This window comes from Eulemur rufifrons, chromosome 20, assembly GCF_041146395.1.
Source record: "Eulemur rufifrons isolate Redbay chromosome 20, OSU_ERuf_1, whole genome shotgun sequence".
Lineage (NCBI taxonomy): Eukaryota > Metazoa > Chordata > Mammalia > Primates > Lemuridae > Eulemur > Eulemur rufifrons.
The window spans coordinates 28,087,512-28,106,977 of record NC_091002.1 but is presented as its reverse complement, the minus strand read 5'-3'; the positions used below and the strand labels follow the sequence as shown (position 1 = coordinate 28,106,977).

Here is a 19,466-nt window from a genome sequence, read left to right as displayed (position 1 = left end):
CCCTGTGCATACCTGGGAGCAGCAGCAGTGGTAGACAGCCTGTCACATCACCTTCCAGGATTCTGGCTTGACAAACGCCCCAGGGGCTAAGGTAGCAGCCCTAGAGAAGAGATTGGCTACATCTAAGACTGGAAAGGACTAATATGTAAAATATGCAGAGAATTCGTGCAAACCAGCAAGAAAAAGCAGCCCCAGTAGAAAAGAGGCAAAGGCTGCGATCAGGAGACCAGGGAGCCCCAAACAGGAATGAGCGGCAGTGATAAGGAAAACCCCCATCTATTACTTGACACTGCAGCCGCCTGAGACCCCCACCCCTCACGGTGGACCCACATTAACATATCACTAACTTAACACCTGGCACATTAACATATCACTGACCTAACATTTGGCACATCAGCATAACACTAATCTTATTGTCTAGTACAGACACTAAACTTATTACCTGGTGGGCATTGTCACCTGAGACCCCTCTCCCCTTGGATCACCCCAACTTAATAAAAATGGGAAAAATTAGATAGACAGGGCTCAGAATTTGGTGGCGAGACCCCTCTGAGCCCGCCGGCAAATAAACGTTGATTCCCCAACTCTCTGTGTGCAGCTGGGTTTGTCCTTGGGACCCCTCGCTGTAACACTTGCTGTTAACATTTTGGTTCCCTGACCGGGAAAACCGACCGTGCTGGGCCCTTGAAACCACCGGTTCGGGGACGGGCGCAGCGACCGGCGGGACCTCAGCGACAGAAGGGAACCGGCGCCCACCACCTTTTTGTGAAATATCTTCGCTCCTCGGGAGCTCCCGCCGCCGGCCGTGGGGTCCCGAACTCACCTGGACACGCCGGAGAGGACAAGTCAAATCAGGTCTGGAGGCATCGGATCAAGTAAAGTCCCGGGACCCGTCCGAGTCAGGCCCGTCAGACGACGGAAGAGGAGCTTGATCACCTCCTGAGTGCAGGGAATTCCCAGGGTGGGAATGTGTGACCTCTGCCTGTCTGAGTGAGTGAGTGAAGAGTGACTGTATGAGGTTCCACGGCTACGGCTACGGAATCTGAGTGGGTCCTCACCTGCGGTTCTGTGGCGGCGTCGTACAGCATAACGGTGATTCACTCCCCTAAAAGGAGCGACAGGCCCGGGGTTTATACGGGCACACCTTCGCCAAGACGCGCCTAAGTTCCCTCGGGTTGCTGGGGGGGCACAGCCAGGCGGACACCTGAGAGAAACCCCCACCACCTTTTGTCTGTTAAACTGCGACGCCGTTCAGGGGTCTAGGGTGGGTAGTGTAAAAGCTAAGCCTACAGTCCTTAAATACATGTTAAAGAACTTTAAGAAAAATTTCATGGAAGATTACAGTGTCACACTGAGTCCCAGCAGACTTAGGGCCCTCTGTAAACATGAATGGCCAGCATTTGGGGTTGACTGGCCTGCAACAGGAACTCTAGACCTCCCCACCATACGAGCAGTTTAAAAAGTTTTGACCGGGACTCCCGGCCACCCCGACCAATTCCCTTACATAGATTCATGGCTAGAAATTACTCAGACCCCGCTCCCTTGGGCCCGGTTCTGTACTAATAAGGGACAGAGCAAGATTTTTGTGGCCTAAAAGACCAGAGACTCCAAACTGTACAAACCCATCCATCAGGAAGCTCCTGAAGAGGAGCCACCACCACCCCCCTACAACCCTACTGTGACACCTCCAGAAGTGCCCCCGAATCCGCCAGAAACCCCGCCACCATCAGTCTCCCGGCCGCCAGTTCCAGACCAACCAGGTGCCGACACTCCCATCACCTGCCGGCTACGGTCAGCTCAGGCCCCAACTTCAGCCCTCCAGATGCCCCTGCGTGAGGTGCGAGGTCCGATGCAGGTTACAGACGATGGGTCCGTTCAGCCAGGGCAGCCAGTCCTGTACTACCAGTCCTTCTCCACCACCGACCTTCTGAACTGGAAGCACCACACCCCGCCTTATTCCGAAAAACCTCAGGCCCTCATTGGCCTCCTAGAATCCATCTTTCAGACCCACCGTCCCACTTGGGAAGACTGCCACCAGCTCCTTCTGACACTTTTTAACATGGAAGAACAACGCCGGATTATAGCTGGGACCCGGAGGTGACTCCAGGACCAGGCTCCAGCAGGGACCTTGGACGTGGGGCAGTGGGCACTGAGAGCAGCACCCGAGACCAACCCGGATTGGGATTTCAACTCCCCGAGTGGACAAGAGGCATTCGGAAGGTATCGGGAAGCTCTCCTCCTCGGGGTCCGGGAGGGAGCCAGAGAACCAACCAACATAAACAAAGTCACTCTGATCACCCAGAAGCCAGAGGGGTCCAGAGAAGGACCAGAAAATGAAACAGAAAGCCGCTCTCCTGGCCGCTGTCCTCGGGAAAATCTGACCCAGCCGAGAAACCTGGCCCACCACGGGAAGGAGGACCCAGGAGACGAGAGACGCCCTCCTAGGCCTCATTCCTCCTGATGCTGCCTGGTTCTCCTGCCTGGACTTAAAAGATATTTTCTTCTGCACGCAGCTCGCTCCAAAGAGTCAGCCCCTGTTCGCCTTTGAGTGGGAGGATCCTTAGACTGGAAGGAAAACCCAGCTCACCTGGACGCGACTACCACAGGGATTTAGAAATTCACCAACTCTGTTCGGGGAGGCCCTAGCCACTGACCTCATCTCCTTTCTGCGAGAAGAAACCCGCTGCACACTTCTACAGTACGTCGATGACCCCCTTCTAGCGAGCCCAACCAGGGAAGACTGTTGATGGGGGACCCGGTGCCTTCTCCAACTGCTCACTGACAAAGGATACAAAGTCTCCTGGGAAAAGGCACAGATCTGCAGGCAACAGGTAAAGTACCTCGATTTCCACATCACTCAGGGACGGCAGACACTGGGACATAAACATAAACACACCATCTGTACAATTCCCAGGCCGACCAGATAGAGACAACTCAAGAAATTCCTTGGCGCGGCAAGATTCTGCCACATCTAGATTCCAGGGTTCTCCTTAAAGGCGCAGCCTCCGTATGAGGCCCTACTCGAGCCTGAAAACAAAAAATTAAAATGGGCCAAGAGTCAAAAAAGGACTTTCTAAAAAATAAAAGACTTACTAAAAAGAGCCCCCACATAGGGCTACCAGACCTCACCAAAGACTTTAACCTGTTTATACGCACAAAAAAACCAAGTGACTCTGGGAGTTTTGACTCAAACTGTGAAAGTTAATTTCACAGAAATAAAACCATGTCGGGGCTATAAATACCTACTAGTAGTGATATGCACCTTCTCAGGCTGGGTCGAGACAGTCCCTACCCAGACTAAAAAGACTAGAAAAGTGACAAAGTTTCTGTTGAAAAAAATCATCCCCCGGTATGGTCTACCACTCTCATTTGACAGTGACAATGGACCAAACTTCACTGTGGAGGTCATGCAAACCCTCACCAAGACACTAAAAATCAAATAAAAACTACATACAGCCTACAGGCCACAGAACTCAAGAAAAATAAAACACATAGGCCGGGTGCGGTGGCTCACGCCTGTAATCCTAGCACTCTGGGAGGCCGAGGTGGGCGGATCGTTTGAGCTCAGGAGTTCGAGACCAGCCTGGGCAAGAGTGAGACCCCATCTCTACTAAAAATAGAAAGAAATTATATGGACAGCTAAAAATATATATAGAAAAAATTAGCCAGGCATGGTGGCACATGCCTGTAGTCCCAGCTACTCGGGAGGCTGAGACAGGAGGATCGCTTGAGTTCAGGAGTTTGAGGTTGCTGTGAGCTAGGCTGACGCCACGGCACTCACCCTAGCCTGGGCAACAGAGTGAGACTCTATCTCAAAAAAAAAAAATAATAATAATAAAAAAAAAGAAAAAAAAGAAAAAGAAAAAGAAAACACATAAACCAGACCCTCAAGACCACTCTACAAAAGTATGTCAGAAAACACAATTACCTGGATAGACATGCTAAGCCTAGCCCTGTTCAGAGTCAGATACACACCAGAGCCCATAAAATATTCACCCTTTAAAATCCTATTCGGTAAACCTCCCCCACTCATCAAGTGATTAAGGGGAGACATCAGACAACTAAGAAAATTAAATATAAACACACACCTCCAAGCCTTAGCCAAAACTATGTGCCATATCCACCACACCGTCCTAAAAAAAAAACCCTATTGTCCTGGGTCACCCTGTCCACCCCCACCAACCTGGAGATCTAATCTGGGTAAAGGACTAAAAAAAAAAAAAATACCCCTAGAGCCCACCTGGAAGGGTCCCTATACTGTAATACTAGTTACTCCCACTGCTATTAAAATTACAGGTATCACTCTGTAAATCCACCACTCCTGGGTAAAAAAGACTAAACCAGACAACAAAACTGATCTCTGGACTACACATCAGGATGAGCGGAACCCGCTAAAAATCCAACTTAACTGTCTGCCAACGAGGACAGCCACACCCGGGACTAAACAAGACTAAACAGGAATAAATGGGACCACTGGCCCTGACCCTCATTGGGGTTGTAGTGGCTTTACTGGGGATTGGACTCTTCTCGGTAACTCTGGAAGATGGGACTGTACTGCAGAGGGCATCTCTAACCGTGATATATTGGCTCATTATAAGATGTCTACTCTTACTTCAGTCCCTACAGTCCTCCTAGTTGGGGCACTCGCCCTAACAACTATGACAGAAAAACCCTACGCTGAGACTTATTACACTAAGACTTAGATTCCCTCCACTAATTAAAACAAACCTGGGATTTCGACTTGAGACAATAGACTTCATGACTACGACCTCTGGCTGGGCCACCAATAACTATTCTTCTCCTTGTCACTGTAGGCCCCTACATACTCAACACAGTTATTAAATTTATAAAAACAACTATAACCCGGAGAACAACTCACATAATGGCCTTATGAGGCTATCACCCCCTGGAAAGTGATGCCCTATAATAAGACATATAAGGGCATCAAAGGGGGGAATGATAAGGAAAACCCCCATCTATTACTTGGCACAGCAGCCGCCTGAGACCCCCACCCCTCACGGAGGACCCACATTAACATATCACTAACCTAACATTTGGTACATCAGCATAACACTAATCCTATTGCCTAGTACAGACACTAAACTTATTACCTGGCAGGCATTGTCACCTGAGACCCCTCCTCCCCTTGGATCACCCCAACTTAATAAAAATGGGAAAAATTAGATAGACGGGGCTCAGAATTTGGTGGCGAGACCCCTCTGAGCCTGCCAGCAAATAAACGTTGATTCTCCGACTCTCCGTGTGCCGCTGGGTTTGTCCTCGGGACCCCTCGCTGTAACACTTGCCGTAACAGCAGGAGATGCTCAAACCCTTGGTAACCAGAAACGCAAGCCAGCCATGAGATGCCCCTTACACTGGGTACACCGGGTGGTGCTGGGCGGGGGCCGGGGAGCCCTGTGCACGGCGGAGGGTGGGTGCGAGCACGCTCACCCTGTGTCTGTGTGCAAAAGCCAACTCAAACCGTGTTTTCCCTCCCCTGCTCTCACACATGGCAACAATCAACACAGAAGGCTTCTAGGGCCAAATAAGGGGACCTCACCTCACCTGCCATCAATCAGTTCTGCAGCAGTCGCCAGCTGGGCATCCTCCAATTAAATTCTGCTACTGTCCACCTGGAGATAGCCTCAGCTGCCACAGGTTGAGGGCTCAGTTCCACAAGGCCACCCCCTCCTTCCCACCAGCCGCAAGTCTGGGTCTCCAGAGCTGCTGACCAACCGATTTCAAGTTAGGGTTCCCGCAACCCTCCCTTTGGGTTTGACTGATTGGCTAGCGGCTCACACAACAGAAGGAAGCACATTTACCGGTTTAATATAACAGATATTACAAAGTACAGACGAAGAGATGCGTGGGGCGAGGTGTGGGGAAGGGAAGCACCCTCCAGAAGCCGCCTCGTGTCCAGCTGCCTGCTACCCCTGCCGTGGTCTTCCCAGTGACCAGCCTCCATCCTAAAGCTGTCAGCCAACCATTAGCACACAAAGACATCACTTGGAGTTGCCTACCAGGAAACTGGGGCTAAAGACCAAATATATACTCCACAATATGGCCGGGCACCGTGGCTCACACCTGTAATCCTAGCACTCTGGGAGGCCGAGGTGGGCGGATCGTTTGAGCTCAGGAGTTCGAGACCAGCCTGAGCAAGAGCGAGGACCCCCCCCATCTCTACTAAAAATAGAAAGAAATTAGCTGAACAACTAAAATATATAGAAAAAATTAGCCGGGCATGATGGCACATGCCTGTAATCCCCAGCTACTCGGGAGGCTGAAGCAGAAGGATTGCTTGAGCCCAGGAGTTTGAGGTTGCTGTGAGCTAGGCTGACGGCATGGCACTCTAGCCCGGGCAACAGAGTAAGACTCTGTCTAAAAAAAAAAAAAAAAAAAAATATATATATATATATATTTCACAATATCACGGTAGCTAAAGTCAAAAAAAGGGAACAGAAGGTGTGTCTGTGCGTGCGGAACTCTGGAGGAGCTGTGCAGTGAACAGAGAGGGGTGCCCTGCCCCAACCCCCCCACCCAGGTGGCACGTGATTCTTCTTTGGGGACCCCTTACCAGGAGCTGGGGTGTTCCCTGCACGTGGGGCTGCATCCAGAATCACCTGGCGAGGAGCAGGCAGGCCTCCAGCACCGCACATCTCAGGACCAGCCAGACTTCACCCACCTACTCAGGAGGCTGGGGCTGGGGCTGGGGCAGGGGCGCGGGGCCTGCTGGGAAACCACCCAACTGTGGCAAGAGGGCAGTGAAAGAATGTTCTGCCCTCACCCACGGCCCCAGTTTAGGGGAAAAAACAGTTCTCAGAACTGTTCGATCCAGGCCCTGGGCCACCTTGCCAGGACTAACAGGGATTGCAGGGAACTCTCTCGAGCTGCTTGTGAGCGCAGAATTAAGCCTGGGAGTGACCCTCCCTCCAGGCTAAGCGGCCCCACCTGCTTCCTGACCTGACCTCCCGTGGGGTTGGCCATTGCTTACCTGAGGATCACCTGCAGGAAACACAAGGGAGTCACATGGGCCCTAAAGTCCCTTCCAGGGAATGGCTTCCCTAGGGCACAGCAAGGGTCTGGGGCAGCTGAGCCGGGCCTCCTGAGAGGCCTTAGTCCCCAGACTAAACTGTGGCATGTCAACCCAACTGGGGTCAGAGACTCACCATAAAAATGAACTTGGGGACAGCATGGCAGTGGCTCATGCCTGTAATCCCAGCACTTTAGGAGGCTAAGGCAGAAGGATCACTTGAGGCCAGGACTTCGTGACCAGCCTGGGCAACACTGCCAGACCCCATTTCTAAAAAAAACAAAAAAATAAAGTAGCTTGGAGGGGTGGCTTGCACCTGTAATCCCAGCTACTTGGGAGGTGGAGGTAGATCACTTGAGCCCAGGAGATCCAGCCTGAGTGACAGAGCGAGATCCCATCTCTATTTAAAAAAAAAAAACTTGGCATTAATCATAAACCAACATTTTAGCTGCTCAAATGTATAACAGCATGAAGCAAAAGCACTGGACATTCCACACTGCCCACCCTGACCCAGCAAAGACCACGGAGGCCGGCTGGACAGGGGCAGCCCCCATGGCTGGGTGGAGAGTGTGGATTTGGCGAGGGGGAGGTCAGCCCGTGATCCATGACTTAAAGAATGAGGAAAGAATGCCAGTGGAGATGTAATACTCCAGCTCACGACAGCATGTGACACCTTCCACTCAGTGCTGCCCTTGACCCCCCCACCTCCACCCCCATCTCCAAGGTTTCCTGCACCCGCCAAGGGACTCAGGGGACAGGAACCTGCCTGGGGCAGGGTTCAAAACAGACATACCTGGTTTATTTTGGAAACATGAGCCATTTGGAAATTTTATTTGCTGCATTTTAAAAACATCTCAGGCTGTTTGCATGGTTACTTCCCAAACCCTCAATCCTGCCAAGGCCAGTTTTAACACCCAAGGTCTCTTTAGGTTCCCAGGCCTGGAGGCTGTAGGGAGATCATTAAATCCTTGAGGGCAAGAGGATGGTGTCAATCTGCCCAAACTTCCTCTAAGCAGAGCCAGCTGCTCGTTGAGACAGGGTTGGTGAGGCTGCCTTGACACCCCCAGGAAGGGGGAACCCTGAAGGCAGTACTTTGAGGGGTGCCTGCCTGATGGGGGAGGTTCCAGGCTAGCCCTCCCCAGACCCTGGGCCTGAGTGGCCTTGTCCAGCCCCAGGAGAGGTCAGGCTGCCAAAGTACTCTTGCAGCTCACGCAGGGCCCGGAAGCGGTGGGAGATGGCGTTCTTCTCAGCCTTGGGCATCTCTGCGTACCTGAGGGGTGACAGCAGCAGCTCAGAGAAGAGGGATCCCAGATTCAAGGAGGAAGTGCACCCCCCACTCTAGCCCCCCCATCCCTGAAGCCCAAAGCTCACGGAGCTCCCAGGAAAGGGGAGCAAGAGACACCAGCTCCTGGCAGCCAGTTACGTTTTGAAAAATTGGCTAGAGTTTTAAATTCCCTTGGAGGTAGAAACCCATATTAATAAGCATGGAGGGATATTAAACTTTCTCTCGTGTGCCCAAAACATCATGGGAAGCTGGGGACAGGGGATGAGCTGCATGTTCGATCAGCTTTGTCGTCTGTTGACAGGAAGCAGCGGGGCCTGAGAGAGCAAACACAGCCATCTCCTCTGCTGCACCGGGGCAGGGGAGGACCCGAGCAGCTGGCCAGGGGCCCGTCCTCCGTGCCAGGACTCCAGTGCCGTGAGAATCCCACACCCACCTGTGGCCTTCACACTTGTGCTGTCCAATACAGTAGCCGCTGGCCACCTGTGGCTGTTTAAATTAATTACAGCTGAAGAAAAATAAATTCAGTCCTCAGCCTAACCTCATTCCGAGTGCTCCACGGCCACGTGTGGCTGGTGGCCACGCAACTGGATATCGCAGATATAAAACAGTTCTGTCACCAAAGAGCTTCTTGGACAATGCTGTTTCACAATGTCCTCAGCCCTGCCTGGCTACTGTGAGGTCGGAGGCCACACTCCCCGAGGGACCCTTCAGCCTGGGAGGCCTCATTCCAATAACATCCCGTGTAAATAAGCGGGCATTAGTCTGAAGTACTGAGAACTGGTACTGGGAGGGCTTAATGTGGTGCCCATCAGAGGCTGCAAAAGTGCCAACATTTTCCCAGTCTAGATGGGGAGGCAGAAAATCATCCCACAAAGTCGTCATGTTTATATGTAACAAGCCAAGGCCAGAGAAGGGCAGCTACCGGTTGCACAGCTATCTGGGGTAAGCTGGAGCCTGAGAACCCGGCGCTCCCAGCTCCACCCAGCTGCCTCCTCCACACCAAGCACAGGGCCACCCAGATTCCTTGTGTCCACCCCAGCAGAGCTGCCTCCAGCTAGAATGACACCCTCAGAGCCTGTCCCACCCACATCCGCGTGCCTGCACTTGGGCGGGGCAGCCACCAGAGCCAGACCACAGCTGTCCTGACCCCACACCCTGGAGAGGAAATCGGGGCTCCTCACGTCTGCTCGTATCCATCAGGCTGAAAGCAGGGGTCCCAGCCGAAGTCCCGGCAGCCTCGGGGCACCACGATGTGGCCCTGTCACAGGAAAGAGGAGGACAGGTGTATAACTGGGCGTGGAGGAGACGCGCTAAGAGGGCAGCAGCCAGTTTGAGTTTGGTTAGTTTATGAATTTGATCTGACCCTATTTACTCAAAGTGCAGTTTCCAGGAGTCCACGGTACTTGCAAATGTTTGCTGAATACATAAGTAAAATGCAGAGTGGGGCACCTCTCCCCTCATAGGGAGGGACCCTGTACTTGATCGGTCCACCAACACCTGTGGGGCCACCCTCCCTCTCTATACTTTGGACAAACTGTGACCTCATTGAAGAAAAATGAGCCGACTTTGAAAATGGACAGAAAGTACTTTCTCCTAATAGCTAGTTAAGAGCCTTGAACTTTGGGGACAAGCCCTATCCCTGCTACTGTTACAGTATTGCTCCAAATACAGGGAGGCTCTAACAATGAAATGAAATCCCATAATAGGAAGTACTCAGCACAGCAACCGACACATAAATGAGCTCAGTAAGTACTGGCTGTAATAGGCAAATTCCAAAATGAAAATGCTATAAAGAGAACAAATTGTAATCCAGTGACATGAAATGTCATGTTGCCATCAAAGAAAAAAAAAAATTTTTTCACTGAAAACTACAAGGGAGGTGGTGGATGATGGGAATTAGCGACACAGATGCCAAGTCATTTAGACCCAAAGGCAAATTCTGTTTCCAATATGGGGAGCTGTGTGACCAAGGCCAGTAACTGAACAACTCTGAACCTCACCCATGCGATAAAAGTTTTTTGAGCACCTACAGTGGGCCAGTGTTCTGAGGACTGGGGTCACAGCAGGCCTCATCTTGCCCTCATACAATGGACCTCTCATGCAAAACAGGCATCACACCGGTAAGCAAATGAATGACTATCAAATGCAAAGTGCCTTAAAGGAAACAGACAGGTGTTGAGCTCAAGAATAACAGGACAGAGTGACTTAGATGGGAAGCTCAGGGAAGGCCACAGTGAAGAGGGGACACTTTGGCCACATAAAGGGCTAGGGGAAGAACATTCCAGGTGTAGGACGCAGTTGGTGCAAAGGTTCTGACGTGGGGAAAGGCTTGGCATATCTGAGTTGCTGAAAGGACGATGTGGCTGAGGCTGTGCATGCGCAGGTGAGAACAGAACAAAATGAAGAAACAAGGCTACCCCAGTAAAGTGGGGGTGGGCAAGTAACAAAGTGCATGAAGGAGCCAAAGCTGGGGACAATGGGGACTGCAATGATGCAGGCCCTGCCAGCAGGGCAGTTACTACTCAGTCACTGTGCAGGAACCTGGACCTGTGGCTGTTTAAGCTTCTGATTTTTCAAGAGAGGGGGACATTTCTGCGAAGGTAGAAGACAACTACAACTAACTTAACCAGGCAGTAGGACCCAGCAATGCCACGTCTGGGTATTTATCTGAAAGAACTGAAAACAGGATCTTGAAGAGATGTCTGCACTCCCATGTTCCCTGCAGCACGATTCACAATAGCCAAGAAGTAGAAGCAACCTAAATGTCCATCAACAGATAAATGAATAAAGAAACTGTAGTCTACCTATGCATACAATGCAATATTATTCAGCCTTAAAGCCACAGGACATTCTGACACATGCTACAACAGGGATGAACCTTGAGAACATTATACTAAATGAAATACACCAGTCACAAAAAGATAAATATTGTATGATTCCACTTATATGAGATATCTAAAGTAGTCAAACTCTTAAAAACCATAAGTAGAATGGTGGTGGCCAGAGGCTGGGGTTGGGGAAGGGGAGTTGTTCAATGGGTATAGTTTTAGTTCTGCAAAATGAAAATGTTCTAGACATCTGTTGCACAACAATGTACATATAATTAACACTACTGTACACTTTAAAAAGGTTAAGATGGTTAAAAAGCAATTTGAGGGGATATGGGGAAAAAAAGGTTAAGATGGTAAATTGTATGTTTTTTACCACCACCACCAACAAATCTAACCAGGCAGGGTAAAACAAAACATCTATGGGCAGCCCTCAGGGGAACCTCTGGATTCTACCCTGAGCAGGAGGGACAGAGCAAAGGAGTAATGTGACAGAAGGCGCACTCCTGCCACAGGGGGAGCAGGCCAGCCGGGAGGGGGTCTGGACCCTGACCAAAGCAGCTGGACCTAAGGGTCTGCTAGGCAGGTGTGGGGTGTTGAGCCGCAGCTGGAGAAGGAATGTGTTTGGGCAAAGGATTAAGACTCTATATGAACATGACAGGCTGGAAAGGCTGCAAGACACTCAAGCACCCTGGCAGCTGGATAAGGAGAGCTGAGCTTGGAGACGTCAGGCTACAGAGGTAGCTTTGGGAGTTGTCACCTTCAGTTTGCAGTCTGGGTCTATCAGGCCTCAGGAGCCGTTAGCCAAGTATTTCCCTGAAACACCAGCCCCAGGGTCAAACAGGCTTCCGGACTGACAGGACTCCTAATTGCGCTGCCCCTGGGGCGCCTCCCAGCCTGGCACTCAGCAACTAACTCTGGCCCCAGAACACCCTTCCCACCGCCGCCAAGCAGAAGACACCGGCTGCAGCGCCCCCTGGCGACACGCGGGGGAACGGCGCCCAGGTGGGTACGCACCGAGGTCCGGCCCCTGAAGAGGCGCACGGGTTCACTGGGGTCCCCGGTGCTCAGCGCGAACGTGCAAAGGGCGTAGGCTGACTTGTCCTCGAAGCCGGCCAGGAGCTGGTGGAGACCTGCGGGTGGGTGCAGAGAGGGCTCAGCGCATCTGTGCTGCCTAGCTCCCACACCTACCCCCCAGAAGGTCACCAAGGGTGGGGACAGGGGAAATTAGGCTCCAACTTGGGGTGGGGAGGGCAGTGACGGTTTCACCCTGGCTCCTGTGAGGGAGCTAAGCCCAAGGCAGGGGCTAAGCTTGAAATTGAAAGCTCTGGGCATCCACGCTTCCGTCTGGCACAGGCTGAAACACGGCTTTGGACTTTGGTAAGTCAGAAAATCAGCCAGTGCAATGTGGCCCTTGTTTGACTCCCGATTCAACACTAACCAACTGTAAAGGCATTTTTGCTACAACCAAGAAAATCCAAAAAATAGACAGTGTAATATTAAGAAATGATTGTATTTTAGTTGGTTAATGGTTTTTTAAATTTTTCATCTTTTAGAAATAGAGGCTGAAGAACTTAGAGATGATGTGATATATGGGCTTTGCTTTAAAAATACTGGACTAAGAGGCCGGGCGCGGTGGCTCACGCCTGTAATCCTAGCACTCTGGGAGGCCGAGGTGGGCGCATCGTTTGAGCTCAGGAGTTCGAGACCAGCCTGAGCAAGAGCGAGACCCCATCTCTACTAAAAATAGAAAGAAATTATATGGACAGCTAAAAATATATATAGAAAAAATTAGCCGGGCATAGGTGCATGCCTGTAGTCCCAGCTACTCGGGAGGCTGAGACAGGAGGATTGCTTGAGCTCAGGAGTTTGAGGTTGCTGTGAGCTAGGCTGACGCCACAGCACTCACTCTAGCCTGGGCAACAGAGTGAGACTCTGTCTCAAAAAAAAAAAAAAAAAATATATATATATATATATATATATAAAGAAAAATACTGGACTAAGGAAAAATTAGAGGGGGTTTATAGAGGTCACAAAATAGGCTTAGTGTTGATAATCCTGGAGGCTGGTTGATGGGGATATAAGGTTCATTATTCTATTCTTTTTCTTTCTGTTTTTTAATTTTTTTTAAAAATTTTTTTATAACTTCTTTCTTCGTTTTCTTTTTCTTTTCTTTTTTCTCCATGGGTTGGATCTTTTTCTTCTTTTCTATATATTTTTAGTTGTCCAGCTAATTTCTTTCTATTTTTTTAGTAGATACGGGGTCTCACTCTTGCTCAGGCTCGTCTCGAACTCCCAAGCTCAAACAATCCGCCCGCCTCGGCCTCCCAGTGGATCTTTTTCTTAATTGATAAATAATACTTGTAGATATTTATAGCCATTATTCTACTATTGTACATGTTTGAAATGCTCCATAAGTTTTTTTTTTTTTTTTTTTTTTAAGAGACAGAGTCTCACTCTGACACCCAGGCTGTAGTGCAGTGGTACAATCATAGCTCACTGCAGAATCGAATTCCTAGGCTCAAATGATCCTCCTGCCTCAGCCTCCCAAGTAGCTGGGACTACAGGTGTGTGCCACCATGACTGGCTAATTTTTCTATTTTTTTGTAGAGACAGAGTCTCGCTTATTGCCCAGGCTGGTCTGGAACTCCTAGCCTCAAGCAATCCTCCTGCCTCAGCCTCCCAAAGTGCTGGGATTACAGGCATGAGCCACAGTGCCTGGCCTATAAAATGTTTTTAGAGCACCTTAAAGGGGAACATTTTGGCCTGCAACTGAGTGTGACAGGGTATACATTGCTGTGGGGCCCAGGAGGGGCAGTCCCCAAACCCCCAGGGCAGGCCCTAGCTAAGGCAAGCATACACAGGCAGTCACTAGGGAGAGCCAAGTCCCTCTTGAGACCCAGAATTAATTACAGTCCCTTTGTCCCTCAACCCCCCAGCTCCCACCAGCCCTGCCCCATCCAGTCCTCCCTATCTCAAATGCTCTCTGGAGTACAGGGTGAGCTGCAGATTGTAGATGGGGAAACTGAGGTGCCATGGTGCAGGTAGAACCTGGGACTCCATTACTTGTTGGGGCTCCTTCCCTAGACCATCCCCAGACTCTCATTCTCAACAGATCCAAGAGAAGAAACAAAGGGGATAATACCTTCAGGCTTTAGCTTCTCCAGAAACCACTTTCTGTAAGAGAAATAAAGGGGAGTCAGACACCAGGAGCAGAAGAATCTTCTTACCACCTTCTTACCTGGAATGTGTCCCACGTGTAGCCAAGGAGAAATGAAAGAGAATGTCTCAAATAAAAATGGCGAGAAGTCATCCAACAGGAAAAAGGAAATGGAAACAAACAGGCAACGCACAGAAGAATCAATAAACAAATGAAGGCTTCGATCTCACTGGTAATTAGGAAAATGCAAATTAAAACTGCATGTGATAACACGTCACATTCCTCAAATTGCAAAATGGTAAAAAGGCATAATACTCAGTGCTGGTGAGGATGTGGAACAATATACACTGTGAGTATACGTGTATGAGGATGCAACTGCCCTAGCAAACAGATTGGTCACCCAGAAGTTAAAGATCTACATACCCCAAACCCAGCAACAGCACTTATGCCTCCAACCCCATGCAGGGGTCTTCCCACTGGGGTAATTTGTACCCTAGAGATACACAAAGACCTTCTAAGGGGGTCCAGGGCACTGGACAGTCTTAAGGAAATCAATTTTCAGATTTCAACTTGCTTATTTTCTCTATCCTGAAAGTGATCTGGCCGGGCGCGGTGGCTCACGCCTGTAATCCTAGCACTCTGGGAGGCCGAGGTGGGCGGATCGTTTGAGCTCAGGAGTTCGAGACCAGCCTGAGCAAGAGCGAGACCCCATCTCTACTAAAAATAGAAAGAAATTATATGGACAGCTAAAAATATATATAGAAAAAATTAGCCGGGCATGGTGGTGCATGCCTGTAGTCCCAGCTACTCGGGAGGCTGAGACAGGAGGATCGCTCGAGCTCAGGAGTTTGAGGTTGCTGTGAGCTAGGCTGACGCCACGGCACTCACTCTAGCCTGGGCAACAGAGTGAGACTCTGTCTCAAAAAAAAAAAAAAAAAGAAAGTGATCTGCCCATGAATGTACTTCTCAAATGGGTGGGTCCCCTTTCCCATCTCCACTTACAGAATCTCATTCTCACACTTTACAAAAGAAACGCATGCCTCTCCCCTATCACTAATCTTTCCTCAGGACAATCTGAAACATTGGTGTTGATGCCAAGACCGTGAATGACCTGCCATATCAGGTAACCAATCATTTTGCAGTTCCGATGGTTTTGTGCCTGGGGCCCTGCAAGGGGGCAGAGGGGGCACTTACATGTAGGGGCCAGGAAGCCCTCCGAGGGCGTTGAAGCACAGACAGGTATCCTCCACCAGTACAGGCCCCTTTACCTGCAGCACAAGGACATGCAGCCCTGAGACCCATTACCAGCTGCAGGCTCCGTTCCCACCCTAAACTCCCAGGTCACCCAGGCTGGGGCCAGGCTCACAGCCAGCAGAGATCTGCAGCAGTAGATAGAGGTTCATATCAAGAGCAGCTAATCTCTTATCTTCATTTTAGAGATGGGACACCAAAGCTTTGGCAGGTTGTGAAGCTTGCTCCAGGCATAGCAATGGGAGAACTGGGATTCACACCCAAGCAACGTGCTCCTTCTCAGTTCCACAGAAAGGTGTGAGTGCAGGGGGGGATGTGTGTATGGGGAGAATGTAGGGCTGGAATGTACATATTTAAGAACTGGAGGAGGCAGGGGAGAGAGTCTGTGTATGGTGGTGGTCTGGGAGAGACACCATGCAGTCAAGGTTGGGAAAGGAAGGCAGTGTTCCAAGGCCAATATTAACTGCCCCCAGCCTGGATAGATCTGGGTAGGTCTTGGAAGTCACCACAAACTGTGCCTACTCTATTGTTCTCTGCCTGTCTCCAGCAGGCACAGGCCCGAGCCACCTGGACAAGAGGAGCAAGTGTCGGACAAGGGCAGGGTAAGCACCTGGCGAGCCGCCTCCCGACACTTCTGTATGGAAATATCATCTGGCTCTCCCTGGTACTCCGGCACTTGTCGAGAAAACAGATACACACAGTCAGGTCACAGGGAGACAGAGAAATCAAACGAACCATCTTTTAAAAATAAAACAAAATGGAGACATACGGTCAATTTTCTGTGCCACCAAAGTGCATGGAAACTTATCTCCTAGAATCTGAATGACCTGTTCCAAAATGAAAGAACATTTATCACCATCTGCTAATAATCCTCCGTTATTACGTGAACTGCCTTCCACCTTTCTCATCAGTTACTCTCCGGCCCCCAAAGCTTACCAAGTCAGGCCCATGAGCCCCACCCCAGCTATCAGGGTCCCACTCCAACAAGCCAGCCCTCTCCATCTTCCTACTCCTCTACCCCTCTTCAGATCTCGGCTTGTGTTAACCCCCCCATCCAGAACACCCTCTTCTCAGTGCTCCCAGAAACCCTATCCATCCTCTAAGGCCACGAATTCCCTATCAGGGGTCACTCAGAATTCAGAAGGCCTGCAAACTTGGATGGGAAAAAAAAACCTCTTTATTTTTACTAACCCCTAACTGAAACATAGCACCTTTTTCAATTATGAATAAAAACAACAAAATAGTATTAGCAGTTTCTGTGACTTTTAAACCTATCAAAATCAAACATGTTGTTTTATCTCATAATTTTTGCAAATATCTCAAAATATCATTTATGATCCTCACTATTTTAAAATTAAGGTAATTATATGCACTATGAGAATGAATCCTTTAATGCATTAATAAATTATATATATCTAGGTCACAAACATTTGTAATACTTCGAGAACTGTATTCCAATATGGTTGATTTCCTTTGTAATTCTAAGTATTTTAGTTTGTACATTTGAAACTATTTTCCTGAGAAAGGGTCCAGAGGCTTCATCAGTCTGCCAATGGCATCGCATGGGATGAAAAGAGTTAAGATGTCCTGTTCCAGCCCAAGTTCAAGTCTGTCTTCTCCAAGGAGCTTTCTCATGGCTACCCCCACCCCCTCTTTAAATGTGAGAAGGCAATGTTCTCAGCCAGAAGTTTGGGGTCTGGTGCCCCCCATCCCACATGGGCTTTGTTCAGGGTGGCACTGCCTGTCTGCTTGACTAGTCTGGCCTCAGAATCCCAAACCTTTAATCAGCACAAGGCTCTGGCTCCTGAGAAGGCCACCCTGTCCTAGCACAGAAATGCCATCTGTCCCTATGCTAGGGACAAATGAAGTTTCCCCAAGTGACTGGTCTGCCTCAAACATATCCAGTGGGTGTCATCCTCTGATTCCCCACACATGACCTGACTTCCTTGGCTATGGCTAACTGAGCAGGGGCTGATGTCTGGCAGAAGCCTCACTGCCCTCTCCACCAGCTGGGGAGAAAGAAGAAAAATCCCAGTATGTCTAGGGATGAGCATCCAGCGAAAACTACAAGGACAGGAAAGCACAGCCCCTGAGGGAATCCTCAGGTTCTATGGACACCATAACAATCTATTCCTAGAACAGACACGTGGTGGCTTACATGAGTTCCCTACGTGTCTGTTACTTGCAGCCAAAGACGTTCTATCAACCCCCACAGTCCTCTCGGCTGCTAGCCACAAAGTCCCTATAGCAGAAACTTCGGATCCAATGCCTCCTTTACACCTCCTCTCTATAGCGATGTGAAGCAGTCGTCTACATCATCTCCATTTCACAGATGCAGAAAGAGGCTGGGACATTTCTGGACCGTGGTGGGGCGTGGACTGCTGAGTTTGGAACCCCGCCCCACGCCCTTCCCGGCCGCTGCCACTCCCGGGCCAGCGGCGGGATCTGGATCAGCCCAAGAAGGGTGTCGGGGCCCTGGTATAGGGTCTAGCTCAATAGTGGCCCGCCCCCGGCCACTACTCTGGCCCCCCCAGCAACTGACCTCACAAGCCCTGTGCCGGAATCTGTCAAGACCGTCATCCTTTAGTCTATCCCGGGGCGCCCCAGGCCCTTCTACACAGCGGGGTCTCGCCCCATCCTTCCGAGCCGAACTCAGAGTTCTCCCACCACGCCTCTTCCCGCGTGCTGCCCTCCGCCTGGAAGCTCCCTCTTTACCCTATTCCCAGCCGCCTCCTGGCCGGCCCCCCACACCCTCCCGTTACCTCCTCCAGCTTCTTGGCGTTCCCCGTGACAAACACGATCTTTTTCCCGGCCAAGGAGGCCGCCATGGTAACCCCCGGTTACCCAGCAGAGCCACCGGGAGCTCTTTAGCCTTGAGTCCAGGGACACTTCCGGCTGGTGGCGGAAGAGGGTGCCTCAGCTTCCGGTCTGAGGGTCTGGGAGCGCCGATTAAGATACCGAGACGCGTCTCTGGCGCGTGAGTTAGCGCAGATTGTGCAGCCTCCTGCGTCCAAATTGGTGGGGGCTTCCCAAGGCTGGAGGTTTTTAGTACGAAAGACGCGCCCCTCCCGCCTAGGGATGCTGTCTTCGAGACCAGAAGAGACCACGCCCACCCCTGCTTCCGCCCCTCTCTGCGATGCGGGCACCGAGGGGAGCAGACAGCGGCTCTGTGCCCTGGGGGTTTGCGCTCTCCGTGACTGCCTCGGACATCAGTCTTCGAGGCAAGGGCTCCCAAACTTTCATCCTGACCTCACCTTCAGCCCCGCTTCCTGAGCCCCTCCTCACCTGCCCGCTCTTCTCTGTAATTTGCATCGCCGACACAGCAAGGAGAAGGAAGTGCCCCAACAGACCCACCTGTGACACAGGCCTTGAACCTCTGCTGACAACCCCGTTGGTCAAGTCGTCTGTCTCCCTTCTCCAGAGACTCAGCACTCTGCCTGCTGCCTGGAACCCTGGGGCAGTAGCTCTTGAATGGCCACCTCTGCCTCTGCACCAGAAAGGCGGGGGCGGGATCTGTGCTTACCCGGCTCTTTGTCATTCTGATGCTCATCCAAGTGTGGAACCCACTACTTTGGGTAGTGACCTGTTTTCTGTTATTGAGGCAGAAACACTAACCCATCTACTCATGTAGAGCCTTTGGAGGAGAGGCCATGGGAATTTGGGGGCAGAGAAGGGCCTGGAAGACATCACCTACCCAGAGGAGCCTGAGAATAAAAAGTGCCCCCCCCCCCCACCTGGGTGCCTTTCTTGGATCTCAGGCAGCTGGAGCCTCAGCTCCTCAAGGAAACGTTCCCTGGCCTCTCCTTTATCTGCTCTCATAGCACTGGGCTCCCCTAGGAATAGGAATATCCCCACTGCAAATATATGTGCATTTATTTTATTATTCCTTATTCTCTAGAAATCACAATGGTA

At 50.7% G+C, this 19,466-nt stretch overlaps 1 protein-coding gene across 4 annotated transcripts; it reads right to left on the bottom strand.

Annotated features, from left to right (window-relative positions):
- Positions 1–8,097: 8,097 nt before the first annotated feature.
- On the bottom strand, positions 8,098–18,431 carry ITPA (inosine triphosphatase). 4 transcript variants are annotated; one of them, XM_069495599.1, is made up of 9 exons: positions 18,317–18,431; positions 16,324–16,381; positions 16,165–16,229; positions 15,498–15,571; positions 14,289–14,320; positions 12,161–12,276; positions 9,928–9,974; positions 9,497–9,573; positions 8,149–8,300 (listed from the first exon to the last, which is right to left on the bottom strand). In XM_069495599.1, exons 1-9 carry the CDS (start codon positions 18,380–18,382, stop codon positions 8,212–8,214), a joined length of 624 nt encoding a protein of 207 aa, XP_069351700.1. In that variant the 5' UTR covers positions 18,383–18,431; the 3' UTR covers positions 8,149–8,211. The 4 variants fall into 4 exon arrangements, with proteins under 4 accessions (XP_069351699.1, XP_069351701.1, XP_069351702.1 ...); XM_069495598.1 differs by lacking the exon at positions 9,928–9,974 and having other exon boundaries at positions 8,098–8,300; XM_069495600.1 differs by lacking the exon at positions 9,928–9,974 and having other exon boundaries at positions 8,098–8,300; positions 18,368–18,382.
- Positions 18,432–19,466: the final 1,035 nt, after the last annotated feature.